The 17,926-nt window shown below is 39.3% G+C and overlaps 1 protein-coding gene across 5 annotated transcripts in view; it reads right to left on the reverse strand.

Moving 5' to 3' along the window:
- The window catches only part of MORC3 (MORC family CW-type zinc finger 3), a 63,407-nt gene that overhangs the window by 8,708 nt on the left and 36,773 nt on the right, over window positions 1-17,926 (reverse strand). For all 5 annotated transcript variants that reach the window (XM_073361161.2, XM_073361170.2, XM_073361150.2 and 2 more), the window contains 6 exons: window positions 12,854-12,958; window positions 12,582-12,704; window positions 12,413-12,487; window positions 11,504-11,546; window positions 3,479-3,666; window positions 1,652-2,480 (listed from right to left, as the gene is read on the reverse strand). In XM_073361161.2, the coding sequence (XP_073217262.1) occupies window positions 1,652-2,480; window positions 3,479-3,666; window positions 11,504-11,546; window positions 12,413-12,487; window positions 12,582-12,704; window positions 12,854-12,958 (1,363 nt within the window). The remainder of the gene's footprint in view (window positions 1-1,651; window positions 2,481-3,478; window positions 3,667-11,503; window positions 11,547-12,412; window positions 12,488-12,581; window positions 12,705-12,853; window positions 12,959-17,926) is intronic.

Genomic DNA, 17,926 nt, shown 5'->3' on the forward strand with positions numbered 1-17,926 from the left:
AAGAATTATAAATGGAGGGCATAACTGCTGCTGCTACTCAATAACTGCTATTGATCTTGACAAAGCATATGACTTGATTCTGCATTGTCTGCAGTATTGAAATCAATGGGACGGGGACTACAGAAATAGATATGATAGAGGAGCTTCATTGAGATCAAGAACTAAAGTGGTAACAATACATGGAATTTCAGAGAGTTCTGAGGCGACAGTGGGAGTCCACTTTTCTTCATCCTAGTTATGGAGTTAAATAATAGAAGAACCAAACCTGTGGAGACAGAGAAAGGTAATCTACGCTGACCATCTGGCCCTTTTGACTGACAACAAAGAGGAACTGGTAAATATGGTATCAGAGTAGGCATCTGTGTTTGAAGATCATGGTTTGAAGGTAAACACAGAAGACTGCAATTATGCAAGTACGGAAGAATGGTAGAAGAGCTGTTGACTGAAGTTTCTGGAGAGAAGAAAGAATCTGTTTTTTGGAAGTATATTTCATGCAACTGGATCGAGATCTGGAGAACTGAAAAGAGCCCCACAATGTCCATGGATGGCAGTGAAAGGCAGGAGTACTGTGGAACTTGCAATTAATTCACAAACTGAAAGGAAATGTGTTCACTGAATTTGTCTGTCCCTGCCTGTTCTGATTTGGCAACAGTGGGTAGTATAAAATAATATACTGAAGAGAATGGCAGGCAAGCAGAGAGTAAACAGAGTGCACATGGAATGAGTTAGGGGGAAGATGAATTTGGGACTCTCAGTGATAGCAAAGAAAGCATGGGAGAAAGAGAACAGCAAGAAAGGAAATGAGACAGAGGACACGATGGAAAGACTGTCAAGAGAAATTTGATGAGAAAAGGACTGGAACTCCAAGACCTACAAACCTGTGCCATGAACTGGAAGGAGTAGTGAAGAATCATAGGCACCTCCAACCCCATGTAAATGGGAAAAGGCGTTGAGAAGTGAAGTTAAAAGATGGCTGATGTAATCCCCTGCGGTGTCTATCCTGTTTATTCACAAAAACAAATAATGAACTACCCAAAAGCAATGAGAACTCCTGTATATTTGTCTATCAGGGTGTCTCAAGCTTAGTCTGGAGGGATCACTTCTAAAGAGAAGTGAGTGACTCTATCCCAGTTCAATGCTTGGTATCTTTTCTGGCACTTTATTAGTTGTGTTACTTGAACATAGTATATGATAAATGTATTTACCAGAATTGTTAAATTAAAAAAATTAATTATTTGAAAAAATATTCGTACCTGAATTTTTGAAATAGAGGTAACAGGATACTAAAAACAACCAAAAGGTATTCACTCCTCTAGCAATTTACAGCCATCAAGATTAGCATATACACAGGAGATGTCAGCTAATGAGTTAATCCTAATTTATTTCCAATTAACTGATTTGCAGCTGAATAATTATAATTTGTATGTGCAATTGCATCCACAAATTTTGACCCTGATCCTACAGTGTACTCAATGTGGCTGTTCTCTTTGCTCATAAGGAGCCCCACTGACACCATAGGGAGCTGTGCGGATAGAGCTCATTACAGGATCAGGGCCTTGTGTGAATAATTTTGTAGCTATCTTTTAAAAAAAAAAAGACAGGTCCTGTATATTCACTTTACCTTGCCATAAAACCATATTAACAAACATACCTCACTTTTATATTGATCTCTCTCAGTATTGCATTTGTCCAGTTGTCTGAAGACATCATCAAGTTGCACAGCAATTTCATCCACCTCATTTTTATTTTCATTGTTAGCACATTTGCTGCATTCCGTTTTTAAGTTTAGCAAAGTACTACACTGTTCCTTTAGCTTTTCCATCTCTTTTAAGGCCTGCTCATATAAAATACCCACTTCTTCTGGACTTTTCTCTTTAAAATTTTCTAGTTTGTCATCTGGGAATATAATAGTCTCAGTTGACTGATGACACATTTCCTTTTTCACATAGTTATCACTCATTTCTAGTATCTTCTGCTCTAGTATTTTCATCTGGTTGGTTAACATTTCACACTGTTTTCGGTAATTTTCTTTTTCTTGGTTTGCTACTTGCAGCTGATTTCTTAGTTCATTTAATTTGATGCTAAAATCCACAGAAGATGCCTCAGAAGCATTAATGATTTCTTGTTGGCTTGTTTCCAAAGTTGATCTGGGTAGCTGCATATCTATATTTTCTTCTACTTCTTCTTTTTTAACCACTAAGCTTGGTATCTCAGTTTGGGTTGATGCAGTCCACTGCTCATATTTATCTTCTGAACTACCTGCACCACAAGGCTCCTCTTGCATGCTGCTTTGTTCCACGTTAATATGCTCAGTTTTTACTATTGTAACATCACAGTCTGCTGCAGGCTTTGGAGTACTGCTCTCCTCTAAGATTATGACGTCCTCATCATCATCTTCATTGTGATTGTCAAATGTGTGGTTATTTAATCGTGGTGTCTTTAAAGTAATAGGCGAACAACCAGAAATCTTCCGTTTAAGGCTGGGGGGTGGGGGCGAGAAATGAAATATTCAGCTAGTGCAAACTACTACATTATTCAAAATAATTTCTGTTTTCTCAACTGTGTAATTTCAAAGTTTGTGTGAACAGTCTTATGAAAATAAAGTACATATCTGTTGGACTGCACTGGTGATTCTAGACAAATCATGTGCACTTTTTAAGTTCTCAATTTTGAGGTCAACTTTAGGAGTCGTAAATCCTACATTTTGGAGAACTCCTGAAAACCGGATATTGAGTGAATGGACGCTATACACCATGAATGAGAGAGGATGTCTTTCTGCTCATCAATTGTAGTGACTGTTGGTTGGGCTTGGTACAGTTAAGAACATTAGGAGAGATCAGGTTTCATGGCTCAACTGAATCAAAAAGATTCATCCAAGGCTATTTGAGACAATGGAAGCAACAACATCTTTATTTAACTAATTCAGAATTACAGGTCATTAGCTGAAAGACAGGCCAAGTCAAGAGAAAGGTGTTCTCTCTGCTGACATCTGTTCCATTCAAGAGGCTCTGACTAGAAAGACTGTTACATTAAGAAAAAACTACATATCACTAGTCAGGGTACATATCAACCATTATTTTTATAGTAACCTAGCAATTGACTTGTTTTCACACAATATCCTGAAACAGACTAAAACTTTGGGCCAAGAAGTGACAATATAATAAAAGGTTACCTGAAATGGAAGCTTCTTGAGAAAAATATACTGGAAAGATAGCTAACAAAGCAGTCTTTCCTGACTAAGAGAAATAGGTAATCAATCTTCCTCCTTGTTAGCAAAATGCTTCCTACATTTGCTTTCACTCTTCAGAAAGCTTCTGATCTAATGGCTGACAGCTATCATAATAGCTCAAATACATCAATCATTATTATGGCTGTCACAGCCTAGCAATTGACCTATTACAAACACCATAATTATTTTCATTTGCAAACTTATTTATTCTGAGATGAATGGAAAGCTACTTTGCATTTATTCACTAACCTGTTTTCAGGATCCAGATGAGGTGAAGATACTAATCTATTATTTGAAGTGTTTATAGATCTTGTAACAGAACTGTTTAAGGCTTCTGTTAAGTGTGATCTTAGAGCACCCTCCTTTCTACTCATAGATGACAATGCATTTTTGATTGAAGAGACAGAAGGTGTTTTAAAATACATTTCATTATTAACCTGTAGAAAAAGCAATATTTAATTAGACTAAGCACAGAAGTTAGACACCTTGAAGGTAGGAAGGGGTATCTAAAATCTGAATTTGACAGAACTATGTACCCTATTACAGAAGTTCAAAATGTGTCCCATACCTGGGCTACCCTCACATATAGCTGGAAACCTGCCTCGCATTTAGCAATATGAGAAGGGCAGGATGGTCATGAGCCCCTGGTTGAAAACCCCTGTTCCCATTAGAACAAAACCCCAAGCTCACTGTTGTACCGCAACCACCAAAACCTTATTCAAAAATGCCATCCATATTCTGTTTTCTTTTAATAGGTTATGTTTATGGATCATGGAGCTACTTTGAATGGTGCAGTGCCCATTCAAAAACACTAAAACATCCAACCATTAAAATCCTAGCCAGAAGTTCTGATTAACCATGAAGTAAAAATACATGTTACTTAGGGAATAAACAAAAACCATATGGTGGAGTTTTGGAAATAAAGATTAAAATGTCCTAGCCTGGAAACAGGTCCAAATGGTTTATGGTTAAGACCTGTTAAGGAAATATTATAAATAAACTGAACATCTTTGTACGCATGTGTGTTATTAAATTTTACCAAACTGCAGTTACCGTAAAGAACTGTGCTCACTAAAAATAGGTAAAATATGCTTAAACACCGTTAAAAAGACTCTCATACGTTAACGTGTAAGACTGCTACACATTAAGGGGGGGCAACTTCACTGAAAGAAACTTAACAGGACTGGCACAGGAACTAGACTGTTTGAAGTCACTATTTTGCTAACACATGCTGTGGAAACCATCAAGCACTTTGACAGTAGATAGCAGCAGAAGTACTATATCCATTAAATAAGCAAAACCAATAACTCATTAATGAAGCTTTGTTAACTGTATCTAACATGTGAGATCTTGTAATTGCTTTTAAGGAAGTATGGAATTAAGTCAATGTATGCTAATAACATGTACGTGGGGGATATACATGCTATACAAAGTAAAAGTGGCCCTAAGTTATATGGAGCAAGAAAACTTACCCTCTTACCACAGACAAGTTAAAATTTGGTACAAGAAAGATTCCAGTTAGTGCAGTGCAAAAAAAACTAACAAGGGTCCAATTCCATGAACTTAAATGCAAAACCACTGAAACCCATACATTGTGAAAAAAATGGTTTTCCCTCTGTTGCAAGACAATGCAAGATCTGGAAAGCCCCAGGCTTGTACTGCTGTTTGCACCTGGGAGACACAGTGTGCAGCTTTAAAGTCTTACAGACAGAGTTGCTAGCATGTGGATTCACTTTGAGGAAAAACCAGTCTCCAAATTGCACAGTATGGCTGAAACGCTGTGACGCTGGTAAAGTAAAAACTGTCTGTGCGAATAACTACTATTGCGTAGTGGCTAAAAAACCCCACTTCTGGTATAAATGCAGAAAATGTTACTTTAATTGGTCTGTGTTCTGTTTCACACCTAAATTACCTGTAGTAATAAATATTTTGAACCAGTTTATAATATAATTATAGGAAAAGAAAAGTTCAAATGACAAAAATGCTTTAAAGACAAATCAAGCTTATAATGTAATATTATACCCTAGGAGGCTATTCCATAAAAATAATCTTGCAACCCCTGGTTTGTGCTTTAAGCTAGTATTAATAGTAATTTAAATAATTATAACTGCTATAATCTTAAAAATTAGTTGCTAAATAATAAACTTTAAAAAGGTACACAAAACAAAAATATAATGCAAATAAAACAAATACCAATATATAAAAAAACAGAAGTAGTGGAATGTAGACAAGGCATTTATTGGGAGGCATGGTTAGGAGTCAATCCTTCAAACCCTACATAAGGGTTTTTCTTTGGTTACAAGGACTGATAACTATTAACCCAGAACAAGCAAGTCCACAAACAGGTCAAGTCCTTCCAGATCCAACCAACCATTCTCAGGAAGGACTGTGTCTCCCCCTGGACAGGAGGTCCTGTCCATTTGTTGGATCAGAAAAGTGGCCCTGCATCGGTTTAAACTGAAGAAGTACAGAAGACCTTTCTTTGTTTGCAGGTCTCCAGAGAATCCAGTTTGAACCAATATATTCAAGCTTGTGCAGGTGGTGGTACCTTTCGAAAGGTGTGTTGAAACCTGAGTGAGCTAATTTACCTAATCACCCCCTCTTAGCTCCTGGAGGGCTGTAGTCCCCCTATCCCGATGGAATTACATACAATCCCTGGTCCACAATGATATATAAACTTAATACAGTAAGGCTAAACTTAATCCAATAATGTTTTTCCAGGGTACTGCAGGAAATTGCCATATATGTCACAGTGGACATCACTTCTCCTATAGCACCACTCACTTTTGGGGCTGCATTGGCCCCCTTTCTTCTTACTTCAATCATGAATAGCAGGCTGATGCTTTCTACCACTGCAATTTTCTCCCAGCATATAAGCTTTTTGTCACTGGGGCACATGGTGTTTTTTTCGAATGGCAGGCTGCACCTAGTTTTATAGCTAGTAAATCCTCAAAAAAAAAAAAAAAATATTGTAAATTAGCTTAGTTGAGATGTAAGTGACAATAATAACTACAAGAAAAATATAAGCCTCAAGACTGGACACCTCATTTCTAAACAGAGCTACTCAGGTGTGTCTACACTACAAGCACTACACCAGCAGCACTGCCACTGTAGTGTAGACATTTTACAGCAACAAGAGTTTTTCTATCACTGTCGTAAATCTACCACTTTGACAGGCGGTAGCTAGGTTGACGAAAGAATAGTTTTGTAGACCCAGTGGTATCTACACTGGGGCTTAGGGTTATCTTAACTGTATGTCTCAGGGGTGTGAAAATTTCATTCCCCTGAACAGCATAGCTAGGATGACCTAAATTTTAGGTCAAGGCCAGGCCTATGTCTGACTACAGTAAGAGTTTTTTATTGAATGCAAAAGGGAACTGACGGTGCACCCCATAAGGCTTTATGGAAATATGCTTATGAATGTATATATGACATAACTGGAATATGCTTTATGCTACATATGCCATGTAACATCTCTCTAAAGGTTATGATCTACTGAATCTATTCATCCTATTTGTATGCATGTATCATTTTTGTATTCAAAGTTATGAATATTGGATGTGTACTTCCTTGATTTTTAGTAGTCTTAGTAAAGCATTTGGTCAGCTTCTTTAGAAAGGAATTTGCAATTTAAGTGCCCAATCAAGAAGCACTTAACTGTCAATGGATCTTGGAAGGCTCCAATTCACATCAGAAGTCTACATGAGGACATTCAAGGTAGCATGTGAATTGTGGCTGCTACCTGTAAGTTCTGAGTCATGCATGGACATGTGACTTGCCCATGTGACTCCAAAACTCCATCTTGTAGCTGGGATTCTACACAGGGGGAGGGAGGGGTATCCACCCACAAGAGAAAGTCTATTTAAACCCCTGGGAGATCCCTCCATTTTGTCTTCAGCTGGCTCAAAAGATATCCTTTGGGGGTGGAGAGGCTACCGGAAAGAAACTGGAACGAAGGACAGTAACCACAGGGGGTGAGAGTGATTGCTGGACCCAGACTAGAGGGAGACTAGTTTGTAAAAAGAAGCTTACTGGAACTCCTCTGAGGGTGAGGTTTTTTCTGTATTCAGTTTTCTTACTGTATTAAGCATAGACTTGCGGGTTTATTTTATTTGGTAATTCACTTTGTTCTGTCTGTTACTACTTGGAACCACTTAAATCCTACTTTCTGAATTTAATAAAATCATTTTTTAAATATTAAATTAACCCAGAGTGTGTATTAATACGGGGAGGAGCGGGAGAGGGAGGGCAAACAGCTGTGCATCTCTCTATCAGTGTTATAGAGGGCGAACAATTTATGAGTTTATCCTGTATAAGCTTTATACAGGGTAAAAAGCTTTATTTGGGGTTTGACCCCATTGGGAGTTGGGCATCTGAGTGTTAAAGACAGAGACTTCTTAAGTTGCTTTCAATTAAGCCTGCAGCTGTTAGGGGATGTGGCTCAGACCTGGATCTGGGTTTGCAGCAGGCTAGCGGGTCTGGCTCAAACCAGGCAGGGCACTGAAGTCCCAAGCTGTCAGGGCAGGAAAGCAGGGGCAGAAGTAGTCTTGGGACTGCCAAGGGGGTTTCTGTGATCCAACCCATCACAGGAACCAGAATACTAGAAAGGTGCATAATTGGATGGAAAACCATTCCCAGGGAGTAGTTCTTAGCGGCTCACAATCAAGCTGGAAAGGAAAGGCATATCTAGTGGGGTTCTGCAGGGATCAGTTCAGGGTTTGGCTCTGTTCAATATCTTCACCAATGATTTAGATAATGGCAGAGAGAATACACTTATAAAATTTGCGGATGATAAGCTGGGAGGCACTGCAAGTGCCTTGGAGGATAGGATTAAAATTCAAAATGATCTGTACATACTGGAGAAATGGCCTGAAACAAACAGAATGAAATTGGACAAATGCAAAGTACTCCACTTAGGAAGGAACAATCAATTACACACATACACACAATGGGAAATGACTGAGTAGGAAGGGAGTACTGCAGAAAGGGATCTGGGGGTTATACTGGATCACAAGCTAAATGAGAGTCCAAAGTATTACAAAAAAACCTCATCACCATTCTTGGATGTATTGGCAGGAGTGTTGTAAGCAAGACACAAAAAGTAATTCTTCCACTCTACTCCATGCCAATAAGGCTTCAACTAGAGCATTTTGTCCAGTTCTGGGCACCGTATTTCAGGAAAGATTTGGACAAACTGGAGAAAGCTCAGAGGAGAGAAGAGGATATAAACTGGCCATCAGCAATTTCAAGCTTGAAATTAGGCGAAGGTTTCTAATCATCAGGGAACTGAAGTTCTGGAATAGCCTTCCTAGGGGAGCAGTGGAGGCAAAAAAAAAAAAATAACTGGTTTCAAGATTGAGCTTGATAAGTTTATAGAGGGGATGGTATGATGAGACTGCCTACAATAGCATGTAACTTATCTACAACTGCTAGCAGTAAATCTCTCCAACAGCCAGCGATGGGGAGGGCTCTGAATTACTACAGATAATTCTTTCCCAGGTGGGTGGGGCAGGTTCTGTGGCTGGCAGAGTAGATCGGGGTCTCAAACACGCGACCCGCGGAGTTATTTGCTGCGGCCCGCCAAGCTCCCTGCGGCCCGCCCCCCTCCCCTGAGTTATTTCCTGCGGCCGCCAAGCTCCCCTCCCCCGCAGTGCACCACATCCCTGCTCCTCTGCCTACCTCCAGGTGCTTCCCGCCACCAAACAGCTGTTTGGCAGCGATTAGCACTTTCCAGGAGGGAGGGGAGAGGAGCGGGGACCCGTACGCCCAGGGGAGGAGGCGGAAAAGAGGCGGGGATTTGGGGAAGGGGTTGGAATAGGGGCAGGGAGGGGGTGGGAAGAAGCGGGGTAGGGCCTCATGGAAGTGGTGGAGTGGGGGCGCGGCTGGGGCAGCAGTGGGAGGGGTGTCAGTGATGCAGCCCTCGTGCCAAATGTACTAGTTCTCATGTGGCCCTTGTGGTGATTTGAGTTTGGAGATCCCTGGACTAGATGATCATGATGATCCTTTCTGACAAAGTCTATGAGAGCAACAAAAACGATTAAAGGTTTAGAAAACATGACCTATAGACTGAACTTTGAAAATTGGGTTTGTTTAGTCTAAAGAGAAGAGAAGAGAAGACGGGGGGGGGGGGGGGGGAGGAGGAGAGAAAAGCGATATGATAACAGTTTTCAAGTACAAAAGAGATTGTCACAAGGAGGAGGGAGAAAAATTGCTCTCTTTAACCTCTGAGGATAGGAGAAGCAGCTTAGATTGCAGCAAGGGCAGATTAGATTGGACATTAGGAAAAACTTCCTGTCAGGATAATTAAGCACTGGAATACATTGCCTAGGGAGGTTGTGGAATCTCTGTCATTGGAAATTTTTAAGAGCAGATTAGACAAACACCTGTCAGGGATGGTCTAGATCAGTGGTTCTCAACCTATTTACCATTGTGGGCCACATATGTGGCTCGCTGTGTGTTATGTAAGCCACATCCATACTAGATATATTATACATACACACACACACACACCCCCGTATGGCCCTGAGGATGTAACGTAGGCTGCAGCTGTGTGCTGACTGTGGGCCACTTGTGGCCCACAGGTTGAGAACCACTGGTCTAGATAATACTTAATCCTACCTTGAGTGCAGAGGACTAGACTAAAAGACCTCTCAAGGTACATTTCAGTTCTACAATACTATGATCTACCTATTAGAGCATATTTTTAATTTTACCTGCACATTTTTATAAACTTTTTTCTTCAAGAAAGCTATGCTTTTATATATTCTCTAGTCATTTCAATATTTAAATAGTTCTATTTACGTTGGTTTAATTACTTTGGAAAGTACATTTTAATACTTTGATAATTAATCACCGAACTTTGAATTCTGCTCCCAAAACATAACTATGAAAACAGTATCTTCTTACTAAATGTATTTGAAAATTTGGTACATGGGGAGCAAAGGGAGACATGCACACTATTTTATGCACATCATAAAATATGCATACTAACAGTGTTCTTGCACACTAAATTTGGTCATTAAAGTAAAAAGATGATCTGGAATATATATATGGGACCAGGTTTTCAAATGTTTACACTTTTTATTTGTTAGCACTACAGTGTTAATATAGTTATGCCAGAGAGCCTGTATTTTTTTTCCAATCTAATGAATCAACTGAAACATTAACTAAGTTTGAAATAAAAGGACAAATTCTGCAAATAGCTTTTATAGGTAAAACTCCCACTAAAGATAAGTATCAGGGGGTAGCTGTGATAGTCTGTATCCACAAAAACAAGTGGCTGGCTCATTACAAAAGCAGCTTTGCCTCTCCTGGAATTGACACCTCCTCATCTATTATTGAGAGTGGACTACATCCACCCTGATCAAATTGGCCCTGTCAACACTGGTTCTCCACTTGTGAGGTAACTCCCTTCTCTTCATGAGTCAGTATATTTATGCCTGCATCTGTAATTTTCACTCCATACATCTGAAGTAATGGGGTTTTTACCCACGAAAGCTTATGCTCAAATAAATCTGTTAGTCTTTAAGGTGCCACCGGACTCCTTGTTGTTTTCACTAAAGATAAGGCTGTCTGTGCAGAATGGAAGGCAGACTTTGGCCAGCGGAACCTTTATTGCGAGCAATAATACAGATCTGAGGTTGAATTTGCAGGACTGACAATTTTAAAACAATTCTTACTTGTAAATTAAGCAAGTTGAACCTAGAAGACACACAACATAGAGCCTCTCAATGCTGTTTTAAATACCTTAATTTGATCAAATAGTCAAAAAGTATACGGCTTCTTAAACAAGCATAATGTGATCAGATACAGTATGTGTGCACTTGCGTATATAAAAACATTAAACATGAGAAGCGTGTATATTTGTTTACACATCTTCTAAATAAGAGCAGTGGGCTCACTGCCTTTAAAAAAAGTACTAGTAAAACAAAATGAGTATTTAAAAATATAGTGTTGTGTAAATTATGTTTGAAGCCCCTTTCAGAATGTTCATGTAAAAATATTTAAATGTATTACAAAGTAGTTTGAGTAATCTCCCTTATTTCCTCTCAAACAAAATCTGACACTCCGATGGAAAAAAAAATATCCCCTGACCTTCTGAAGTGTGCAGAGTTTTGAATTTACAGCTTTCGCTAAATGCACATTAGCAGCTACAGTGCAATATACTGTATGTATATTCTTGAATGAATTACATCTGGGAAATCATCATTCAGGTGCATTTACAGCCAAAACTACCAAATTCAAGAGCAAATCAAGATTAAGAGAGACAGTTACCTGTTGGCTGTATTCCAGTCGCCTCCTTAGTTTTTCCCTGTCTCTTTATACGTTAGGGGAAGAAAAAGTTTAAATCAAAATATAATTCACTGTAAAAATCAATTTCTAGCTTAAAACAAATACAATACTCTTCACCTTTCAAAGATGAAAAGAATGGACAATGGTTTTCACTAACATTCTGAATTACTGAATATAATTTAAGCATGAAGGCTGTTAGGAGTTAAAATTAGCATAACCTCAATTACTTGTCAGATTTGACCACTGTAAATAATCCCTTTTAAGCTAACCCTTTTCATCTGTACTCAAAACAGTAGCCTTCCTGAACTGTCAATTAAGGTCCTGTTCATGCTCAAAATTACTACTGTGTTGGGGCAGTTGGTTACACCCAACTGTATGTGTAGGGTAGAACAGGGATCCTCAGTTTATGTAGCCTGCATTACACCTTAGAGTGTCATCTTCCCATGCATTGTGTGGACCACCTTTCCCACCCCCCAATTAAGAATTATGCAACATCCCTGAGCCAATGGCAGCAATTGCTCTAATAATATTAACTTACGAGAGTATTTACATTAATACATATTTAGCTGTCAATTTAGCAGCTGGAAAGGAGGAAGAGCATCATGTGATCAGCAGTCAAACACAAAAATCACACTAGTGGTCCACAGAACAATTTGAGAATTTCTGCATCAGTCCATGCTAAAAGGAGATATATATATAAAAATATAACATGACATTTGTAACACTGTTCCCTTACAATGGTTTGGTCTGCTCTTTTAGGGCACAAACCATGCTGTAACTTAGTAATATCCCCAAAACAGTGGGTAAATTAAAAACTTAAAGATGTTTTACTTCTCATATTTCTATTCTATAATAGGTACACATCTTTTTACACAAGTCTTTGGTACTCACTTTTTCTTACAAGTTTTCTCATATGTCGGATGTATTAGGTCATCATCTTCGGGTTCTTCTGGTACGCCGCAATTCCTGATTAAGAGTAGTGAGACAAATGGTGCTCTAATCAACTGAGAAAAGTAAAACATGCAATAGCATCTAGATATTCCTCCAGATCCCACTTTACCTGAATTGTGGATCAGGATTCAACGAACAGTACCACTTCTCTGGCAAGCGATCTATTCCATCTGGAAGCTTCCGCCACTTCAGACATGAATCACATTGAACCCATGTCTGATCAGGTCGTTTTCTGTACAGAAACATTAAAACATTCATATGAAAATGTTCCCCCCCTCCCCCACTCCTGCGCAATATCATGTAGGAGTAGAGAAAAGAGAAACTAACATGTATGTATTTTAGTAGGCCTTTACATTATAGCTTTAGAGGCATCTTACTTACTGTAGATCCTCTACTGGCAAATCTAGAGGATATTCTTCATTTTTCTTTGCTTTCATTTCATTCCAGTAATCATTAAGTTTTTCTCCCAGTGCTGCTATTGTAAGTCTAGCAAAGAAATAGTGCCTCATGAGAAACATTTTGTAAAATATTTATTAGCCAGGCAAACATTTACAGATTGCATAGAAAAGTTAGTGTGATTATAGCAGAAAGTTATTCAAATAAAAAAACCCGTAATTTTAAACTAAAGCGCTGGACTTGTGTGAAGTCTTACATGTCAATAACTTAGGGCTTGTCTACACTACCTGCCGGATCGGTAGGCTGCAATCGTTCCAGCAGAGGTCAATTTATCACGTCTAGCATAGATGCAATAATCGACCGCTGAGTGCTCTCCCATCAACTCCGGTACTCCACCACAACGAGGAGCGCAAGCAGAGCTGATGAGAGAGCATCAGCTGTCGACTTACGCACTGAAGACACCGCGGTAAGTAAATCTAAGAAGGTAGACTTCAGCTACACTATTCACATAGCTGAAGTTGCGTATCTTAGATTGACCCCACACAGTAGCGTGGACAAGCCCTTAGTGATACTTTTCTGGCTTTGATTTGGGCAAACTGTGCGTTCAAATAGTGGACAAGTCTTTGCACTAGTAGTGAAAATAAAGGTTTCAAACCCAATTTACAAATGACCTTCAGAGAAGAAATAAAATTAGAATTGAGTAACCTGATGGTCTGTGGGAATGAGTCTCTGGTTTAGGTATGAGGGATTCTGGGCAAACAGTGGTGGTGAAAGTTTAGCCCAAATTATAGTCTGTAGAAATAGCAGCAGTTGAACAAAATAGCCTTTGATTCGAAAGAATGGTGAAAGATTAGGCAATACAGCTATTAAAAAATAATTTAAGTAGTCCATTTGGTAGTCCTATTAATACTTATTCATGAATATTAGTCCTTTCAGTCCTTTTCTTTTTTGTATATTGATTCATTTACATATTAACTATGATATTAACAAAGATTCTAAAGAATAAAGAGTATGTGGAATTCTAAGGCCCTGAATACTGGTCCTTGACCTATAAGTAACCCTATTAATTAATTCTATGCATTAGGATGTATCTAATAATCTGTGGTGCTTCCATGTCTATAAAACTCCAAATATTCATGGAAACCATTCCTTTTAAAAAAAAGTTATAATATAATGCTTACATAAGCATTACATATAAAATGGATTGATGAGGGATGATTGTTACAGCAGATGTTTCCTATTGGGGAATCAACAGGGAAGAATGCTTATGGGGGGAAGAACTCCCTGAGAGATATTATCTTGAAAAATGTTGGTCCTCAGCTGTAAAAAATTATGCCTTCACATAAATCAGGAAAACTAAGAATGTACAGATATTAAAGGAAATCCCATCAGAACATAAGATGGCATCAGAACATAGTTCTGGGAGGGTATTTTTGGCAAAGAGGGGTCATGGGCTAAAATCCCTATATAATAACAGAAGTTTTGGAACTTTGGTGGGATGCATAGTTTCATTCCCCACCTGTAACAGTGAAGAAGAGACACAGCGTCAGATCTTTACCTAACACCTAGGGTAGTAATTATCTATTCTTTCTGTAGAGTGCTGTATTAATCTCTGATTGAACATCAATTCCAATTGAGCCTGTTATTCGATAGTCTTGGACAGTCATTAAGTCAGACATGCAAAAGTCCTCAGCAAGATCACAACAAACTTAGAAGAGGAAGAGAAGTTTTGAGATTGGATTTAAAGATTTTAAGTCAGAAAAACAAAGAGCAAATGAATGTTCCAAAGAGAGGTCTAGAAAGAACACATATGTAGACAGCCACAAAAAAAGCGAATCATAAACATGAAGGAAGCAAGCAAACGGGAAGGCAGGAGTAAGTAGCATAGCAAAATGTATAAGAAGCCAGTGAATTGAAGAGGCAAAGACATGGAAATAAGCAAGGCGGAGCAAAAGTTATAGTACATGAATTAAGTAGGATGGTTTTGGACCAAATGAACAAAGGATTCTACAAGACCAAACATGATCTGTAAAAATGAAAATACTTGTCTAATGGGAAATACAGACAAGACTAGTGGGAACAATTATGGGTATACAAGAAAGAGGCAATAAAGGAAGAGCAGAGTTGACATCATAACCAAAGTCAACAGAGCTCCTACAAGCAGACAGGTTTTCAGGAGCATATTCAGTTGCAGGGTTGAAGCCTAAGGGAGGACAAGGAAAGCAGACTTCATAGGGTGATTGGAGCAGATGTACAAAAGCTAGGTGTCTTTGGAAAGGTGGTGGGGGGAAGGGCAGGTAAGATATCACTAATGTTCATATAAAATTGTACTTGTGTATTACATTTATTTCAATATTTTTCACTAAATATTTACCATTCACCTCAGTTAACTGAATTATTTCTCAAGTCTCCCAAACTCTCTTCAAATGAGAGAAAATATATACACCTCCACTGTTTAATAAATACAATAAGCACAATTTTAGATAAAAGTTGAGAACGCTACTGCCATTGTACATAAGGGTTACCCGAATCTCTGTTCCCAGTCTGGTCTCTCTGAATGCAACCCCCTCATGTGTTAGGCCTTGTCCCTTTACTTACCTTATGGTGTGTTCCTCTATATTATATATAGTTTGTCTATATTATATATTAGAGATTGCATACATCCCATTAACGGGTATTATCAGCACAGTTTGTTAACATAACTTCCCAACACTTTTTGTATATGTAAACTGAATACATCATGCTCTCCCCACAATTCTGTTCACAAGAGCACAACGTTTTGCAAAGCTGTAGTCAGCCTTGCCATTAGAAAATAGGAAGCCTGTTAAGCTAAAATACAAAGAGTGGTGGGTCCTAGCACAGATTGGGATGTACCTCTACACTCAACTGGGGTTGGAAAGTACTAGCCAAATCAGAAATAAGAAAATAATAGAACAAAACGAATTAAAGAACTGTTACAAACCAATGGATTGGATTTTAGTGATGTGTTACAAAGCTTTGCAACTTGTAAAATCATACTACAAGTATTATTATCTGATAAGCCAGAGGTAGGCAAACTATGGCCCGCGGGACACATCCGGCCCGCTGGACCCTCCTGCCCAGACCCTAAGCCCCTGGCCTGGGAGACTCACCTCTGGCCCCTCTCTCGCTGTTCCCCCTCCCCCACAGCCTCAGCTTACTACACTGCTGGCACAGCGAGCTCCTAGGGCAGAACGGTTGCAGAGCCCAGCCTGACCTGGTGCTCTGTGCTGTGTGGTAAGGGGGCAGGGAGCAGGGCGGGTTGGACAGAGGGCAGGGGAGTTCAAGAGGGTGGCCAGGGGGGTAGATAGGGGTCGGGGTGGTTAGAGGGCAGGGAACAGGGTGGTTGAATGGGGGCAGGGGTTCCGTGGGTGGTCAGAAGACAAAGGAGGGGTGGTTGGATGGGGCAGGAGTCGGGGGGTGGGGGGAGGGGAGTGTGCCATCGGGGAACAGGGAGGTGCGCTGTCAGGGGATGAGAAACAGGGGGTGGGGGGGAGGAGGACACGGATAGGGAGTGGGGGCTGGGCCACGCCCCCCTCCCCTAACCAGCCCTCCATACAATTTTCGAAACCCGATGCAGCCCTCAGGCCAAAAAGTTTGCCTCCTCCTGTGATAAGCTATCTTAGCAGCACATTTTCTGTGCAAGAACTGCTTCCCAGAAAGAAGGCACATATGTCTCCTTCCCATACGGCTTTGTGTTTAAACAATAAATTTGGGTAAGTTTGGTTATTTGGTACCTTGAACATTTAAGAACAAATCGTGAGTATAATCAAACGATTGTCTACTTTTTGTCAACAGGTGGGATTCTGCAATTCTCCCATTCTTGAGACCAGGCCCTGGGCTACAGTATACTGTGGATCAATTGTACTTAACAGGTCCAAGTGAGTTCAGGTACCTGTACTTCCCTTAAAGTAACCTAAGCAGGCCTAACTTCTTCAGATACCCTCAGAAGGATCCGGGAGTTTAGTCTGGTTCCCCTAAACAGCTATCCTCCCTCTTGAAAGAGTGTTCTTTTTGAGTTTAGATCCCATTGATCAAAAGCCTTTTTCTGTCCTGGAATTGTCAAACACTTGACTAGTTTCGAGACAAGTGGCTTATTTTGAGTCATTCTTTCCCTTCCTGCTTGTTCTCCATCCACCCACACATTATACTAAACCACTGTATTCATACAAAACATCCCAATCAGGTCAACATGCACTATTCATAAACTATTACAGAGCAGCTCCAAATCCCAGTTTGTTACCACAACCCTAACCGACTGAGAAATCTGAGCTGCTTACTTTATGGTTCATCTGCCAAATCTAAGATTTAACAGAATTTCCAGTCTCGTGACCTATCCAGTTCCTTCGGTTACAGGTGATTGATATTGCTCAGCCTACCAGAGAAACAGGAAAGCTGTATCTCCGAATTTTAAAAAGGAGGAGTCAACCTTTATTATTAAAAAATGGACAAATTACTAATTTACAGCTTTAACTAGAGCATTAATTTTGAGACTCCTTAAATATACTCTCCAGTAAGCCAATTACTTAATTATCTTTGCATGTAAAAAACAAGGAAAAATAGCAACTCCAAAGTATCTTCAGATGTAGATGACAATATATAAAACTTTTCTTGCAGATATTAGTATTAAAGAACACACAATTTACTTGGCAATTATTTGTTGTTTCTATTTCCCACCTCACTTTTCCCTCAAATACACATTCAGCATTTTAAATACTCCACTGGTTAGCATATGAATTCAGCTTTTCAGCCAGTTAACTCTATCCATAGAAAGATGCATTTAAAGAGAGAAGCATGTAGGTGTTTGAAAGATAAAGTAACTTTTTAAAACAGAATTAACTATCTTTGTTTTCAATTTGGTAGCTATTACTGTCCAAAGTGGTGGTAGTATTTCATGACAATTTCAGATTACAAAGTACTTATGCAATACTTAGGGGAAAAAAACCTGACATTTTATAGCTAAGAAAATAGCATGCTATGAAAAGTATTTAATGCACCTACTGTAAACCCATTTTATAATATGTCTAGATAAAATACATA

The sequence above is a fragment of the Lepidochelys kempii genome, chromosome 1 (assembly GCF_965140285.1).
Source record: "Lepidochelys kempii isolate rLepKem1 chromosome 1, rLepKem1.hap1, whole genome shotgun sequence".
NCBI lineage: Eukaryota > Metazoa > Chordata > Testudines > Cheloniidae > Lepidochelys > Lepidochelys kempii.